General features: G+C 38.9%; 2 protein-coding genes across 6 annotated transcripts in view; one reads left to right on the top strand and one right to left on the bottom strand.

The window, feature by feature from the left end:
* LOC112158650 (synaptotagmin-2) overlaps window positions 1-5,520 on the top strand; it is a gene marked incomplete in the record, with an annotated part of 78,869 nt that extends 73,349 nt beyond the window's left edge. For both annotated transcript variants that reach the window (XM_024292092.2, XM_024292091.2), the window contains 1 exon segment: window positions 1-5,520.
* Window positions 5,493-17,508, bottom strand: part of LOC112158651 (protein phosphatase 1 regulatory subunit 12B) — a 17,131-nt gene continuing 5,115 nt past the window's right edge. The window contains exons 2-8 of one of the 4 annotated variants that reach the window (XM_036212809.1): window positions 15,766-15,782; window positions 15,550-15,679; window positions 14,040-14,144; window positions 13,847-13,897; window positions 13,659-13,709; window positions 13,098-13,167; window positions 5,493-8,145 (exon numbers count right to left, since the gene is read on the bottom strand). In XM_036212809.1, coding sequence (XP_036068702.1) covers window positions 13,129-13,167; window positions 13,659-13,709; window positions 13,847-13,897; window positions 14,040-14,144; window positions 15,550-15,679; window positions 15,766-15,782 — 393 coding nt within the window. In that variant the 3' untranslated portion in view covers window positions 5,493-8,145; window positions 13,098-13,128. Of the gene's footprint in view, window positions 8,146-8,893; window positions 9,428-13,097; window positions 13,171-13,658; window positions 13,710-13,846; window positions 13,898-14,039; window positions 14,145-15,549; window positions 15,680-15,765; window positions 15,783-17,508 lie in introns of those variants that run through there. The other 3 variants (XM_036212808.1, XM_036212807.1, XM_036212806.1) reach the window with 3 other exon arrangements.

The following is a 17,508-nucleotide window of genomic DNA, read 5'->3' as shown; positions in this document are numbered from 1 at the left end:
GAAATGTTAGAGCGGTGCAACTACCACCGACATGGTATTTACAAGGTGTCGATTACTGGCTGCGGTCTGCCACCCCCCGCCCCCCTTTCCCAACACCTCAGATTCCGTATGTCACTTGTTCAGTGTTACTGCCATTGAGTCATGGACTTGACACAAGGGTTTTACTCAAAAGGAATCCCTATAACCGTCTTACAGTCATAAAGGAGACAAGCCTTCCAAGTAACAAGATAAGCAATTCTCAACTACCAGGGACGCCTTCCAGTTAGCGGTGTTGTTCGCTTCATTTCTTTCTCTTTTTTGTTTATCTTATATTCCTTAAGCACTTTAAATATGTTGTGTAAGTATGCTCAGAAATCAGAGCTTTAATTATTTGTTGAGAATAAGTGCTGTTTTTTTGTAAATTTTGTTTTTAAAATCAATGAGATCCCCTCGTTTCGCTTCAGCTTTCTTTGTCCTCAACTACTGTGTTTTAAGTCTTTTGGATATTGAATTTCTCACCTGATCAGAGAGATATGGTCTGGAGGAAAGCACTGATCTGTGTGTATTTTATACACAGCTTACCAAACTGTTGAACATAATTGCACTACTGGGTTGTTTTTTTCTTTCTTTCTTTTTCAATTATTTTTTCCTGTTGTAGTTTGATGCTGTTTCTTGATCTGTGTTGTGCTTTATTTGCCATGTAGTTGTTGTGGAATTGAAATTATTTTCTGTGGCACATGCAGACAAGTCTCTTCCTGGGATTTAGACACATTTCGCTTTTCCCTGGAATCTTCACAGAATGGATCAGGTTCAGTATAAAGAGCCAAAGACGCAAAAACCATCTGCCATCATACGCTGCTTTCATCCCGTCTCCAAAATTTAAAGGCAAAAATTCCAAGCTGAAAGAGCCGTTACAGTTTTAACTAAGTTAAACAGTATAGTTACATTAAGAGCACAAAAAAAGTCCAGTTCCCTTTAAAGCAAAAGCGCAGCAAGGCCGTCCACAAATTTCCATTTGACCTAAAATTTCATGTAGTGTTGAAAGTCTTCTCACTGTTCATACCAACTCAAGTCGAACCTTTAATAATGAAGCTGCTGGGTATTTTTTTCTGCTGACTTTTTTGGACCAACCAAAAAATTAGGGAACATTTTTAATTAAGTAGCACTTTTTGCTACTACAGTGCAGCAGGGCATGTTAGCAGCAGGATTTGAAATTCTATTTTTTCCAACAAAACAACAATAAACTAATAAAAAAAAACTATACATTTGGCTCTCTATAATTGTGATATAACATTCTGTTGAAGATGATTTTTGAGTAAAAACAACATCCAAAATATTATTTGGCTAAAGCTGACCAGTCCAGAATAGACTGATGACACTTTTTTGTCTCATATGCTTTTGTTAGGACCCAAGAGTGCTTCCTTGCTGGTTAAGCTGTTTATTAAAAATAAAAAAAACTAAAATTATGCTTATTGAAAGCATATAGAACAGCCTCTACCAGTTAAGAGTGTAATGTAAAGTTGGTTAACCTTTTATGCATCTCTTCTTCTTTTGTTTAATTGAAAGATTATTGTTTTGTTTTTGTTAATTTTTTTACAGCAGTTAAATTCCACTTTTACATAATTTTTCCTTCTTTGTTTGATGAAGCAACACTAAAGAAAAAGCAACATGGAAGCAATCAAGCAGCCCATTGTGTAGTTTTGCTTATATACAGTACATAGCTCCTACTTGTTGATACTGCATGTTTATACAAAATACTGTACATAAGAGCATGTTTTAGAGATGAAGCAAAAATATATCGTGTACGTACATGGTTGTAATTTGCCATTTTAATAACACCAAGAAGGGAAAAAAAATGCACTGTATATTTTCTAAATAGAACAAAGTGTGAATTTATTTTCCATGAGGGTCATTGGAGAGAATGTCATACAAATAATAGAATAACTGTTACTAATAAGAACCTTTCCATGCCTGAAATTCTTAAGCAAGTGTGTTGTTCAGTGCTGTGTGTGAGTTCATGTAGAACGATGATGTAGCCGCATGCTTGCTATTTAAATTTGCTGTGCTCCAAAGCTTTATTTAAGAACATTTATTAGCTTTTTTTTTTCTCCAAAACACTTTAAATGATCAGCGTTGAATTTATTTATTTTTCTTTTCTTTTTGTCACAACAAATTTTTTTATTTTTTAATGACCAAGACAGAGTCCAAGTGTGCGATGAATGTTTTCGAATGACAGTTTAAACTGTTTATTAGAAACTGAGTCAATTAACTATTCAATCGCTAATTGGAGGAGGACCTGTTTCTGCTGCCACTGATCAGGAATCAAGTCTGACTGCTGCTCCAAGGCCCAAAACACAAGTAGTCCTATTTAAATGAACAGAAGTAACTTAAAAAAAAAACATCTTTTTGCTTTTTTTTATCCCAAGTATATTTTTCTTTCTGTTTGGCTGACCTGGAAAATATCACAGCTGCGTCTCTCTTTTACTGTGTTTATTAAAAGTGTATATGTAAACAGAATAAGACAAACCTGAAAGCCATAAAACTCAAGCACTAACTCTTTAGAGCTCAGCTGAGTAGCTAGAACTTATTTATGAAGAGAAAAATAAAAAAAATACTGTCTTTTATTTTCTGTGCCCAGTGTTACACTTACATTCCTTTATCTTTTTAGAGATCTTTGTTCATCAAGAGGGCAAAATCCATTCTACTGTATATGAGAACTGTTGTGAGTGAATGTGTCTTTTTCTACTTTCAAAGCTATCGATGTCCTTGTTTCATAGAGGTAGCCGATTTTACTGTATTGTGATTAGTAATGCATATTCCTTGTTTTATCAGTATACATAATATATATGATAATACAATAGGATCTCAGTATTAATAATATAACTATAAATATTAGAGTGCATTCTATTCTTGGGCTGAGTGCAATTTATAAACCAAACTGGGTCACTCTTCTAGTTTCCCTTCTTCCAGTTTTGCAGAATATACTCGTACAATCAGAAAAAGAAAAAAAAAACTCTGCAGGTGGTTTGGAGTTCATGTGGACATTTTATTTATTTATTTATTTGTCTTTTTTTTTTTTTTTTTTTTAGGAAACTGCCCGGGCATCATAGATTTTTTCAAAAAATAGAGGAACAGTGAAACCCCTCCATAGGACTATGCATTATGACTACAGACTCATTCCACAATCATTTGAAGCTGTAGAAAGATGTTGCCTGTAATGCACATAAATATATATTAAAGAAATGGATTCAAAATTATGGAAATTTGCCTTCTTGCCAGGGGTTATGCATGGTCACCAGACACCTCCCATACCTTAAATAGTTATTTCAAATTGATCTGACAATGTCTTAGAAGAGTCCTTTCCCTCCATTTTTAATATACTTTAAAGATAAAATATTGATATTACTTTGTTGACTTTTATTTTGAAGCTTCATAGGAACTATTTTACCGTTACTGTCATTTCAAAGTCAAAAATAGCACATGTCATTTTTAAAAGAAGAATCAAAAGATGAATTTTGCTTCGGTTACCAGTTGAACTTGAATTGAAGAAGAGTTTTTAAACTATTGTCAACGTTTAAATAGCGTTCATTTGTTTAATTTATGAGCTCTCCTTCAGTAAAACAGTGCTAACTTGTGCTTGGCACCACTTATGTATTTTGCAAATTAGCTTTTTTGTGCCAAAATAATTTTCTAAAAAACAAAAAAAAACACAAAACTAAATTGAGTGAAATAGGAAAATTGTTTTAAAAGTTTAAAATTAAACTTGAACACAAAATTTAGCAGTGAAAGATGAAGGAAGAAGATGACTAGCTTAGTTTAGCCTCTAGCTAGCTTGCTGGGATTGGAGTGTTAGCTTCTAAATGTTTAAATTAAAACCAAATTTTAATCCAGTTTTTGCTTGGTTGAAGACTACATAATTTATTGCTGTTAGAATATTTTGAATTAAAAACAATATCCACACAAAAAGAAACATTGATACACATGATAAGCTTTAAACTGCCAAATAAAATGTTTATGTTGGTTTTACAATTTTACTTCCTGGCAAGAATGCAAATGAACTGAGCTGTCACACTCACCTCAATACACCATTTTTCTAAAGCAAACTGCCATCAATTCAGGAAACATTTCTCCCTGTATTGCATCATGCTCCACATTATTTAATAATATTGGAGGAATTCCCTGTTCAATCTATATTATGGACTTTGACCAAACGACACAGTGGGAGCAGTTCAAATGCAGAGTTGCTGTGCGTTTTAAAAATATATATATAAATACTGCCACTACCTGATTGCAGCTGCCTCCATTTCTTCATGGTGTTCCTCCATTTCTTCATGGTGTGCTGGGATAACAGTCCTTGCAGAACAGAATACGACTTATGATGAGGCAAATGTCATTACAAGCAAGCATTTTTAAGGGGTTTTGTTTGATTTTCTTTGACTGTTTGGGTCAAAATACTGCCAGATATGGAGCTGAAAAGAAGCTATTTGGCTAACACAGAGAGAAGGGATGTATACCTACAGTACAGGTCTGCATGTATGGAACAGGTAACTCATTAAATGTACATTTATTGATTATAACTAATATTTAAAGTGGTCTGAGTTCTTGTTTGTTGTGTGTGCCTGCATAGACGTGTACTGTCTTATGCACCAATGCATCTCAAGCTGTCCTGTGTCTGCAACAGATCACATAATTTCTTTTCACGTTTTTTTTGTTTGTTTTTCAAGCAAAGAGATTTGAAAAGGGAAAGTTTGAAAACCTGGTCCAGCAGCCTCTCAGAAGAGACAAACGCCATGTTGTCACTCTGTCTTGTCTCCTCTATTACTGTGTCTCTTCTTTGTCTCCCGTCTTTCTGAGTAATCACCTGTTTTGTTTTGTTACTTTACCTCTGTGATGACAAACCCATGATGTGGAAATGTGCCGGAGCCGACGACAGACATTTGTCGCCGCGCTCTGTCACGTGTGCTTTTGTTTGCCTGTCCCTGTCTTGTTTATGTGTAGCCAACTATCAGCGTCGGCATGCTGAATAGGAAGTAGGGCCCACTTGTGTTTTCCACTTCAATCTGCTATTGCTGAGCATAAAGAATGCAGGCCTCCATGTTTACAACTGGAACATAGTGTACACTGCCAAACAGGCAGGACTGTACCAAACTCTCGAGCGTGTAGTCCTTCCCCTCTGATCCCTGATGCAGCTGTACTCTCAAGACTCCTTTTATTTCTTCCTGCTTCATCTCTTTCTCCTCATCATCTTTTATAGCACTGGAGGGCAGTCAGGTTGTGTCCCCTAGCTGTGTTTCTTCGTGTCTAGTGTTGTGGTGCGCGTGTTCATGTCAGTAATTGTGCCTACTGTGGATCGCATGCTTTAGCCTTTGACTGGACACAAATGTTGCTCACAAACTCCTCTTGACCCTTATGTCGACATACATTGGGGATCCTTATAAAGTTATCGAGGGAACCAAATAACTTATTACAGATTTATCATATGTGTTCTGTTCTGTAAAAAAAGAAGACTAATAGGAAATAAAGGCCTTTTAATTACCACAACTTATTTGTTTTTATTATTCATTGTTACATATGCACTTTGATCGTGTGACGCGGACACGCTATCACTGAACACATTCCAAACTGTTAACGGGACATATTTGAAGGTGGCAGGTTGTGACTGTAGTGTGAATAAATGCTATCAAAGCAAGCTGCACTCCACTCTGGACTCTAAAAACATCACAACATGCAACACACGCTCAGTTTTTCTTTTCTTTAGACAGTCTTTTGTAAAAGATCGTAAAGAGTCGGGTTTTCTAATCTCTAACAGAACAAAGAAGAGCCTAAAATGTATCATTTGAACTCAAAGGTTTTTCCTTTTCAAACCTTTACTTTAGACCACTTTGGATCTGATTTACATAATCACTTCCTCCTGGCAAGTATTTCTGGGCTTTTGGATTAAACAGCTGACAATTAGAGCTGAGCGAGCCTTAACCCTTTAACTCCAGAGCTTCAGCTCCAGTGTTGACAGCCTTTCCACTGCAGTAACTCTTCAACCGTTTGCGCAACTGACGTAATTCCAGCAGATTCTTAAGCGGAGAAACGAAGCCTGGCGCTGATATGCAAGACTTAACAGTAGTACAGTTCTTACACAATCAATGCAAATCAGCTGATTTTGCCAAGGAGAAAATCAGCATTGCACCATTATGCAACACTTTACGTTAAAGCTGGTGCAAAGCCGAAATCCAAAGCTGCTTTTCTCCGCGTCAGATCTCGCCATATACATTAACCATGAAAACAGCTGAAAGGTTACAGTAGGTCAAAAAGTGTATGTTATTTAGGTTTCACCAGTGAAATCTATGAGTCAAAGAGACATTAGCTAAAACTGGCATCCCGCGGGCTATTTGCGGCCTCCGAGTTGATATTTTACAGCCCCCACCTTAATATGAAAGTTCAATGTCTATTAAGCAATATCTTCTGCATGTCTACGCCTCTTTGATGACAGCTTTGTATTTGCTTTGTGCTTGTTTCAGCTTGATTTATGCTTAAAACTTTGCATTTGCTATTGTAGTTGGATTTAGTTGTCAGAAAAGTTCTTGGCATCAGTTGTTAGCGTTGTTAGCTCCTGTCGTTACAGGACACACAGAAGATATTGCTTAGTAGTAGACAGACATGAACAAATGTTCAATACACGTGTTCAGTAGACATAGACAATGGACCAAAGATATAGAGAGTGGACGCAAAAACAAATTTTTGGCACAAATGGAACCCCATACGGCCCAGTCAATGCAAAACTCTGCCTTCAGTGGCTCCAAGGTAAATCGAGTTTGAGAACCGGCCTAGACAAAGCTGTAGTGCTGTAGTGATGGAAAAAATTAGAAAATAACAATATGATGGGTTCACTTCATGAAATTACATACTGTTCCCTTTATCTATATGAATATAAATATAGGACACAATTTGTAATAGAAATTGATTTTTTTCCTTTTATCTCAAATATTTTCTCAAAAATATTTTCCGGTTGTCAATATATTCAATATTTGATCAAATTTACAGTGTGAAGCTACTATCTATTAAAAGTATTGGTTATGTTGTAACCAATCAGGACTTGACTTTTATTAACAGTCAACAGTTAGAGTTTCAAAGCTGTAGTTTGTATGTTTTTTCTAAAAAAAAAAAAAAAAAACTCATCTAAATATTTTTCATAGGCCGATGATTTCTGCTTCTTGTGTTTTCATTATCACACAAAAATGGCCATGGGGTTAAAACAAATAATGATGTTTACTGTATTCCTCAGCAGTAAACACAGTATGTTCATTACATCCAGCAATGTTTAAATGAATATATCTCTTTTAAAAGACAAACAGAGAATTTTATTGGTGTTTGCACGTGCGCAGAGTGTCTCCTCAGGTTAAAAACTTGAATGTTTGAAGGATGAAATGAGGCTTTTAAAACTAAACGTTTTCTTTGTGTAATGAAGATACAAATACCAAGTGATGATATCAGAAAATTTCAATTAAAGATCAGACGATCAGAAAGTCATAAAGTGCTTTAAAAAAAAAGTATCGGCAAAAAAATTGCAGAAACTGTTGCACAAAAGGAGCAGTAAAGATCCTCATTTACACAGGCACTGGACGTATCTCACCTGAGGAGGATGGCCTTGAAAAAAACAGAGTAGACCTCAGTTTCTTCTTCGTGATGTTATTGGGAACATTTTTCTTAAAAATATGTGTGAAAAGCAAGATGTGTTTTTTTCAATCACTAAACATACTTTGAAATACTTAAATATTTTCCCCAAAAACATAACAAATATGAAATATTGACGTGATAGACATACGTGATAGGCCTTTACTCCCTCATTTGTTTGAAAAAAGCATGAAGTTGAATAAAACCACACAACTGGTCCCTACTTGAAGCACATATTGTATAACAGTGACTGATCTATGATGATGTGTTAAATCTAAGCAATACTTGATCACAGCCCCCTTTTGGATCTTTGACAGGAATCATTCAGTTATTTTTCTGCAACAGCAGCCATGCTGGCGTTTTTCCAACATGGTATAGAACTAAAGAGTCACTTCAGGGTCTTCAGATTTCATCTCATTTGGACAGCTTGCTGATGACCCGAATGAGAGCCCCGTTCTCATCCTTCAGCCGCTGGTTGTCTGACTTGAGTTCCGTTAAAATCTGCAAAAAGCAAACAGAGGAAGCCATGAGAAATATATCATAGATACATTTTTTTAAATTAATTTAGAGTGTAAATCCACTCCTGTCAGGCCATGCATTAGACGCGTCACAATGCTGTGAATGGTGACATTGGCAGTTTGCTCTGCACTCTTAAAGGTGACAGAATGAAGTGAAAGAAAAAAGAAACACAGGGAAGGTCAATTTCCCCAATATCTAGGCCACATCTCTCACGAGCAACAACTAAAAATAAACACCCTTTTTGTTTCAGTGTTTCAAAAAACCAAAGAGAATCATGCTGAGATGGTTGACTTAAAGCACACACCACTCAAATATTATCAGCACATTAAAAACTTTCCCTCAATGTAGTCATTTTTTGCTTTTTAAGTATGAACCTGAATGACCCACATTCTGGTTATTGAGCTATTTAAAAGTAACTGTATAGGTATTTTTGCATAAATAAAGACGTATGATCTCATTTTATTTATTTTATTTTATTTGAAGGAAAAAGCTCATAGATTTTTTATCCATTAAAATTATTTTTCTACCCTATATTGTGAATCAATTAAGAAATTGTTCCACCTAAGTTTAACAGTCAAGTATAATTATATTTATTTCAACAGTCATTTTATTTAAATAGCACTTTAAACTGACATATAATCCTGATGTAAATCCTTCACCTTTGTATTTCATTTCTTTTAAAAGAAATAATCAATTCATTATGTTTAAAAAATATGTTTTTGTGTATTATGGATATTACACAAGATTTAATTTTCATGCATCAAAATACTGTATTAGCTATTTTAGTTTAATATAATGGATTGTTTTTTCGTCAAAATACGAGTAAATTTACTAGAAGCAATAGACAGCATTGAATAAATGCTGCTCCATGTTATGTCTGAGGTAGCAAACCTGCACCTCTGACAGCCAAAAGCATTCTGGGAAGGGGAGAAAACATGCACTAGAGCGAGGTGAGGAGAAAGGGCGGAAAGAGAGCGGGACCTGCCTGCGAGGAAAGCAGCAGAGAGGAGCTGGAGAAATTGTAAAAAAAAAAGAGAGGAAAAAAAAAATGCTGGTTGTGCTGTGGGTGAGAAAAGGGTGGGGTAAGGGGGTGTGCAGGAAGGAAATGAGGGCGAATGCTCTCAAAGGATCAGAGGTCCTCTGTCTCTGGCATGGAGGCCGTTTCAGAGAGGCGGGCAAGGACGCGCAGCATGGCTCTATTCTCAGCCAGGAGACGCTCGTTCATCCTCCGCAGGGACTGGACCTGAGCCAGAGCGGGGAAAGCCTGCACACAGGTGGAGAGAGATACAGGGAGGACAGACAGAAAACACAGGGCAGGCAGGAAGACGGGCCGTGGGCAAAGAAAGGCAGAGACTGTTTCTATTTCTGCCTAGAGGAACATGCATAATGAAGAAAACGGACAGGTAGAGCTGCTGCGTTTTCCTAATAATAGGAGAAATACACAACATATGGAAAAGAGGACAGAAGCTGCAACAAGCAAAGGGTTGTGTCATCAGAGTGTAACTAAAGGATGACAAAAAGCTGAATAAATGTCAACATGAACAAAAAACACCAACTGTACTTCCCGCCTGATGTACATCAGGCATGAGACATGCATTCTTGACAGTCTAAACACACATTCTTGAACGTAGTGAATACGAATTAGCCCGCGGTGTTCACACTGAGTTAAAGGGAACATCATCCATATGTCACTACCGAATCAGAGTCCCTGAGTGGTCAAAGTGCAACTTTAAAGTGAAAACACCATGCTTTTCAGAGCAACTACATCCATATATGTGATCGTATATTACCTTTGGAACACCAAAAAACAAATATTATTGAATAATTAAATATAATATGAAATTATTTATGAAATATGAGTTATTTTTGTGAACTCTTTTCATAACCGGAAGTAAAATGAATCAATCTCTGAGGCTCCACCTTTTCCTCCTTGAGGGTGCCGATGTTCCAGAAATCCTTCCTATCTGTGATTCTGTCCTATACTGTGCATGCGCAAATCGAAAATACGTCATCTTTTCGGTCTTAGCGGACCGCCCATAAATCTGTGCTACCCCTCGATCTTTTGATCAGGAAATGTTGCCTTGCGGTAAAGCTGGGGGTCGGACCCCCGTGAGGCCGCATCGACTCCCGGTTAAGCTGTCTGACGCCCCGTGAGGTTGTGCTGCTTCTCCATGAACCTGCTCAAAGACCTCGGGCCCCTCTGAGGTTGCGCTGCTCCCCATAATTTTGTCCTACCCTCCCCATAATTCTCTCCTACCCTGCTGTGTTTACAACTAAACATCAAAACTTATATTTGTTCATTTACAGTAGGTAGGATGATGACAAGGTAGGACACTGGGATAGCTCTCGGTTTGTGCTACGGGTAGGAAAATCTCACGAGGTAGGACAGATGGTTAGAACACCGGCCATTTCCTGACATCAATCTAGAACCGTCCCCATCAGCATGTCACCCACAAAAAAACATCCTGTTCTTTTTATTGATGTACATACAGTGCAGCCCGTGTGTTTATTGCCAAAATTTGGCACAGACAGAATGGTGATGGCTAACGGGCTCATTTTATGGTGTAATTCAGTCAAAAAAATGCAGGCAACAACACCAGATGAACATTTCAGGATTTATCGAAATGACGAGAACATTGTTCTGATCAGCATTAGCTATGAACTTTTCTGTTTTCATTGAAGCATCATTAATCTCCTTATTAAGAATCCTTTTAACATGCACCTTTCTGACTTTACTCAGTGATCCACGTTCAAACCAGTTCTCCCAATTTGTCACTCGCTTTTTTAACCAGGAAATAGTCTTCTCCCTCTCTCTACCAGGAAATGATTTGCTCCCTTACTCCACCAGGAAACAGTCTTCTTCCTTTTTCCACCAGCAAATAGCCTGCTCCCTTTTTCCACCAGGACATAGTCTGCTGCCTTTCTCCACCAGAATATAGTTTGCTCCTTTTCTCTACCAGCAAATAGTCTGCTCCCTTTCTCCAGCCGTCTTCCCAATATTACCCGATTCTTTCTCTGATAAGGTCCATTCCAACATGTCGTGCATAACCCTAAACCAGAAGTTACTTCCTTAATCAAATGAGGGTTTCTTGGCCATCGTAACACTGACTCACTATGCAAACTCCCAACGTCTGCACGCCTTTGCACAAGCCGGGGGGCGGGGGATTGCCAAGCTACCTGATCATCGCTAGCTTCGCGGAGACAGTGTTTGTGGGGGTGGAGCAGACTCTTCCTGGAGGGGCGTTTCTTAACTTGTGATGTAAGCTTGTGAGGACCCATTTGTTTTTTTGGGTATGGTAGGGCTGCTGTTGAGACCACAAGTTTTTAGAGGATGACTTGGAAATGCGTGAATGTATTAAAATACCATTTGGCGGGTTGTTTATTGTGAGGAACGAACAGTAAAATGCATATAAAAGCTTAAAAATTAAAAATTTTCATGGTATGACCCCTTTAAAGTGCATTCTATGGCGTTTTGTACGTAAAGCCCAAAAATGGTCATAGAAATTTGTGTGAGCGACACATTTATACCCATGTTAACATGGACTTTTCAATGGAAGTGCATTGCCGAGGGCGGTTTAAACATAGTTTAGCTCAGAACCTAGTGAGTCAAACTCTAAGGAAAGGAGGTGATTGATTTCTCCTCCTCTTTGCTTGACTCCTTGAGGTAAACCTCATTGTGGTTTGCCAGAAATGTTTGTGGTCTGACACCGTTCCTGAGGTCAAACCACACGCGCACATGAGCCTTTGAGAAGACTTGCTTTTACAAGATTCTGCCCAAAACCTCTAACATTAACTCCAACAAATTTGTGCTTATCACCAGCAGTTTGCTCCACAAACTAGGCCTTTGGAAATGACGCGTTGCATTAGTCGAGCCCAACTTCAGTTCTGATGAGGTCCAAATGCTCTGAAAGTAAGTGCTACCAGATGGAAACACGTGCTTTGTTTCAAATCATTTAGGTAGAAGTGAATGCAGACACCAGACCTCCAACCAAGCTCACAAATAAGACTGTTTCTAGAGAGATGCTCTGTGCAAGCAAGCATTGTTACCGAAAACCCCCTGATTAGAAAAATGAATATTTAGCGAAAGGAAAATAAATTGGCTGCTGCCGCCTGTCTTAAAGGCTCAGCAGATTGCTCACACAGCTGCAAATCATTACAAGGATGTCAAGAAGTGTAAAACTTTCACTGTTGAGACTGCTATGACCCTACGAAACCTTATATTTCCACTGCGCTGCTGTTTCAACTGCCCAAAATAAGAAAAACCTAAAGCCTGTCCGTTAATTTTATAGTACTTTCTATCATCTATGTCGATATTTCTGTCAGAAATGTTACATTTTGCATGTTTGTGGGTTAAATTGTAGGTGTTTATGCTATTTCCCAGTTCACCTGTGGAACCAAAGGTGTCTAGTGCAGGGATGGGCAACTCCAGGCATCGAGGGCCTCTATGTCTGCATGATTTCCAAATATCCATGACTGATTACCCGGTTCAGGTGTGTCCAGCCACTTAGAACATGCCACAGTAGGCTATGTTGGAAGACATGCAGGAATGTGGTTCTCGAGGCCGGGAGTTGCCTAACCCTGGCCTATAGCAAGGGTGTTCAAATCCAGTCTTCAAGCCCCGGTGTCATATATTTTCCAACCAACCTGCCATTGAATCTCCTTATTGGCCAAACACACCTGATCCAGGTGATCAGCAGCAGATAAGGCAGGGTTTCTGGAAAACCAGCAGGCCCTCGAGGCCTAGATTTGGACACCCCTGCCCTAGAGCTTCCAGTGGAGGACCAGCAGCTTCCTCTGCCTGATCACACGACTGTGAGAAAAAGTGCAAGGCAGCCCGGTTGAAAGTCCACACGTGTCAGCATGCCCGATCTCGGCTAGAAAAGAGAAACATGTGAGGTGTCAGGCAGGTCCCCTGCGCCACTGCGACCACTCACCATCCCCCTTTCCCCCCGACTCAGCGCGCTCTCAGGGCTGGTACCCACAGCGAAACCTCAGCGGGGCATCCTGCTGAGGGGAACCGTCACAACACGGAAGTCAAACTTGAGCCCTTTACTGTCTTACAGTTAACCTTCCTTTACCTGAACTGTAACGTCACCTTTAGTATTAAAATAAAATTGCAGTGTTGGAATCATATAAAATGTTGAAAACTTTCTGTGGCATTGTCCTTGTGGAGCGGGACTTGCACAGGAATGTCTCACAAAGCAGGTCTAATGCTTTTGGATGGTATTCATGTAGAACTAGGTCACAGTGTTCACCCCAACAGAGGGATAAATGGAGCAGCAGAGGAGGCTCCTCTTTGGCTTGGCAGGAAGTAGCCCAGCAACTAACTTCTCTCTTTGACTTAAAACCCACCTGACAAAAAAATGGTTTGTGTGATATGTGTGCGCTCGGACCTGTGAAAACACTTCAGCGCGGCGTAGAGGCGAGAAAACATCTGTGGGGTAAATGATGCGCCGCTTGAAACAAACGCCTGTTTCGTCTGTGTAGGAACTTACCTTAATTTCCTCCTCCATGTCTGACACTCGCTTCTCCAGAACTTGCTTTTCCTGCAACAAAGGCAGACAGAGCTGAGAAGCGGCCGGGAAAAAAAATTGGATTTGGAGGGTCATCCATCTTGATGGTGCAGCTGGTGCACAATCACGTGAAACCCTAAAATGCCAAAGGGGTAACAGAACACACTCACCCTTTTCTCCGACTCAAGAAGGGGAGATCTCTCTGATATCCTATCGTGTCTCTGGAAGTCAGAGCAGTCGAGTTATTTGGGAGAGATGTCTTAGATTAAAAGTGCTCTCATAAGGATCTTAAAATAGTCATCTTTTTTGTCATCTCTTGCCTTTTATTTTTTATTTTTCAGATTTCTGCTTGGTCAAATGTACCTGTGTAAGTTTCTCCAGCTGAGATCGAATCTTGACCAACTCTTGCTTGCTGTCTTGCAACTTAGACTTCAGCCTCTCGTTCTCTTCTAAAGCATCTGCATACATCTAAAACACAAAAAATATACTTGTATTGTTATTATTCAACAAAACATATCAATGGAAACAATTTTTAAAACAAAAGTTGGATTACTGATACTGAAGTCACTTTCTCGCCCTCTATCGTCTTTTTACTTCTTCCTGTTACTTTTATAGTTCATTCAAGTCATTTAAATCATCACATTTCCTATCAACATTTACTGAATACAAAACCACATGTTTTGAACAAATTAACCATGTAATAATTAAAAACTACATTTAGAGGGTTAAAAAAATATATTTAAATGTTGATTTATTGCTTGAAGAATCATGAAAAAAATTACAAAAACAGGCAATGTGTTCAATAATATAATACTTTCAGGAATATCTATGCTCTATATCCAACCATATTTTTTTCCATTGCAAAATTATCCCCTGTTTCCTTTTTAATAATGATTATGATGTTTTTAGCCAAAATCAAAGAGCTTCTGTCGTTTTTTTTTAGACATAGCGTATGCACAGCTGCAGTAGCAGTACAATTCTGGGCAGGATCTGGGCAGGACTCGTCGCTGAGGCCTTTGTTTGCTCGCTCATACGCGAGCTTATAGTCTCTAGCTAACATGCCGCGTGAATTGAGTTTGGTGGGAATTCACCTTTGGACATATATCGGAATAGAGCTGTAAAAGAAAAAAACTGGATTAAGATTCACAAGATTTGCACTGCTTCAACATTTTGCACGAAGCTTCTTCCAACTGTGGGTGGCGGACATACGCTAGTACATACTATAGCAGAAAAAAAGGGAACACCATTGCAGAAAGCGCATTGAAGAACCCACGATTAGCGCTCTTGAACGCGTGTCACATGGCCAATGTCTCTGTAGCTTTACAGTTCACTTCAAAAACAGTGAAAGGTTTAGCAATTTGTTTTTCTAGGTTACAGGAAGAGGCGTCAACCAGTGGACCAGTGTCAATATCATTTACATGCTTATGCTTTTCATCTGAGTCCAACTAATTTTTGGCCAATCATAAACTGTTCTAGCACTTTAGATGATCTGTTTTCTGTACCGGCTTCACTCTTTGTTTTTTTACTGCTCTATTGATAAAGTGATCTAAAAGGGACTTTAAAGATCAAAAGGCTCTTCCTACATCAATCTAATATGAGGCTAACAATATTTTTATTTGTGCTCTTTCTACTCCAGGCTACATCAAAGCTCCTAAAAACATATTTTAGACTTTTTTGATCAAATAGAGGCTTAAGGCGGGAGTCCAAGATCACAAAGACCACACTCTCATTCTTCTTCCATTACCTCAGAGCTGAGAAGAACACACGGAGCATCAGGCAGCATGCATCCAACAGTCAGAAAGCATCTGAGTCCTGCAGCTTGGAATCTTTCACAGGGGAATGTGGTTGTTTAAAGTGAGGGATGAGTTACTACCTTCTTATAGTCTTTGGCAGCGGAGTCCTGCTCCTGTCTGCTCAGAGAGGCCAGCCTCGTCTCCCTCCTGGTGTAGGAGCCTGTGCGGCCGACTGCCTTCTCCGCCGCGCTCTCCCCACTCGAGTTGTATCTGAAAGTCAAAAAGGGTTCGTGCTCAGGGCGCCACACAGCTTCATTATTTTCAAGAGGAATGGTTCAGATGGCTCAGATGCTTACCTCGAGAGTCTGTCATGCTGAAAGAGAAAGAGCGCGGTGTGTTAGTTTGATCCCAGCAGAGCATGAGAAGAACAGAGATTCCATTCAGATTCACAGATAAGAACAAACTAAGGCTTGGCAGAGAACTACACTTTCCATTTTGACACAAACAGCACAAACACAAACATTTCCCCCTAAATGATCTTCACATGTTTTCAGTCCCGAAAAGAATTGCTTTGAAAGGTTGACTCAGATGTACCCCAGCTGAGGCTGTTAGAGCCTTTAGAATGGGCAACATGACATCAGATGTCAAGAATGACAGGCTGATCTCATACAGCAAACTGTCCTGGCAGGTCTGTGCTGTGAGGAGTCTGAACTGCTTACTGAATTCGCCTTCTGTTTCTCCAGAATGTGATCCTTGAAGACAGCAGAAGCTACAGTTTCCTTGACTTTATGTCACCTGAAAAAGTGTTCCTTATTATACAGACGTCAGAGTATAAGTTACACCAGAGTTTAAGTTGCAGGAGCTAAAAAATGCATCATAAAAAAGAAAAAAACATTCGTATATCACACTGGGGTATAAGTCCCACCAGAGTAAAACTTGCAGTGAAAGTAAAAGTCGCACCAGAGTTAAAAATGCTTAATAAATAAGAAAAAATAAACATGTAAGTTGCCCTGGAGTATAAGTCACACCAGAGTTCCAGATGAAGAAGCTAAAAAATACAGAATACAGGAGAAAAAAATAACACATGTAAGTCACACCAGAGTATAATTTGCATCAAACTATAAGACGCACTGTAGTTTAAGTTGCAGGAGTTAAAAAATGCATAGTAAAGGAAAAAAACAACACAAGTAAGTTGCACCTGAGTATAAATCGTAGGAGCTAAAAAATGCATGACAAAGAAGAAAAACAATCGTATATCACACTGGAGTATAAGTTGCACCAAAGTAAAAGTTGTAGCAAAGTAAAAGTCACAGCAGAGTAAAAGAGCAAAAAAGAAACATGCAAGTTTTACTGGAGTATAAGTCGCATCCGTGTTTAAGTTGCAGGAGCTTAAAAAATGGAAAGTAAAGAAAAAAAAAAACATGCAAGTCAAACCAGAGTAAAAGTTGCAGCAAAGTAAAAGACGCACCAGAGCTAAAAATACATAATGACAATATATATATATATATATATATCACTTTTCTATCTTCCTCGAAGGCCCGATGAGCTTTAGAGTCACAGTCCCAGTCACACACACACTGAAGCAGCTCCGCTGTCGAACACTGCCGCTAACTTTCCACCAGAGACGATTCGGTGTTCAGTGTCTTGCCCAAGGACACTTTGACACATGGGCGGGCAAGGTGGGAATCAAACCCGCAATCTTCTGATCATAGGTCGACCGCTCTACCCCACACATGCATTGAACCATAAGTCGTACTTTTGGGAGAAAAGAGCTCCAGAACAAATCCACCAAGCCCAGCCTGATGCTGGGTCCTCATCTACTGCCTCTTTGTCAAATTCGCGGCTCAATAGTTGCCAAAAAATATTTTCATAAGCAAGATGCTCCCGTCATGCGTCGTGTGGGGGGGGTGCTACCATCAAGTTTTTAGCCTCATCGCTACATGGAAGCATTGACTGTATATCTAATTTACAATGAGGGGAAGACATGGATGATTATGTGAGATCAGATTTATCTATTTTGAAGATCTCTACAAAAACATTCATGTCTCCATAAGATCAATCAGTCTTTTTTTCAGTAGGAAAATAACAAATAAACAAAT

Source organism: Oryzias melastigma, linkage group LG7, assembly GCF_002922805.2.
Source record: "Oryzias melastigma strain HK-1 linkage group LG7, ASM292280v2, whole genome shotgun sequence".
Taxonomy (NCBI): domain Eukaryota; kingdom Metazoa; phylum Chordata; class Actinopteri; order Beloniformes; family Adrianichthyidae; genus Oryzias; species Oryzias melastigma.
The sequence above is the reverse complement of the archived record's forward strand: the minus strand, read 5'-3'. Positions and strand labels throughout refer to the sequence as shown.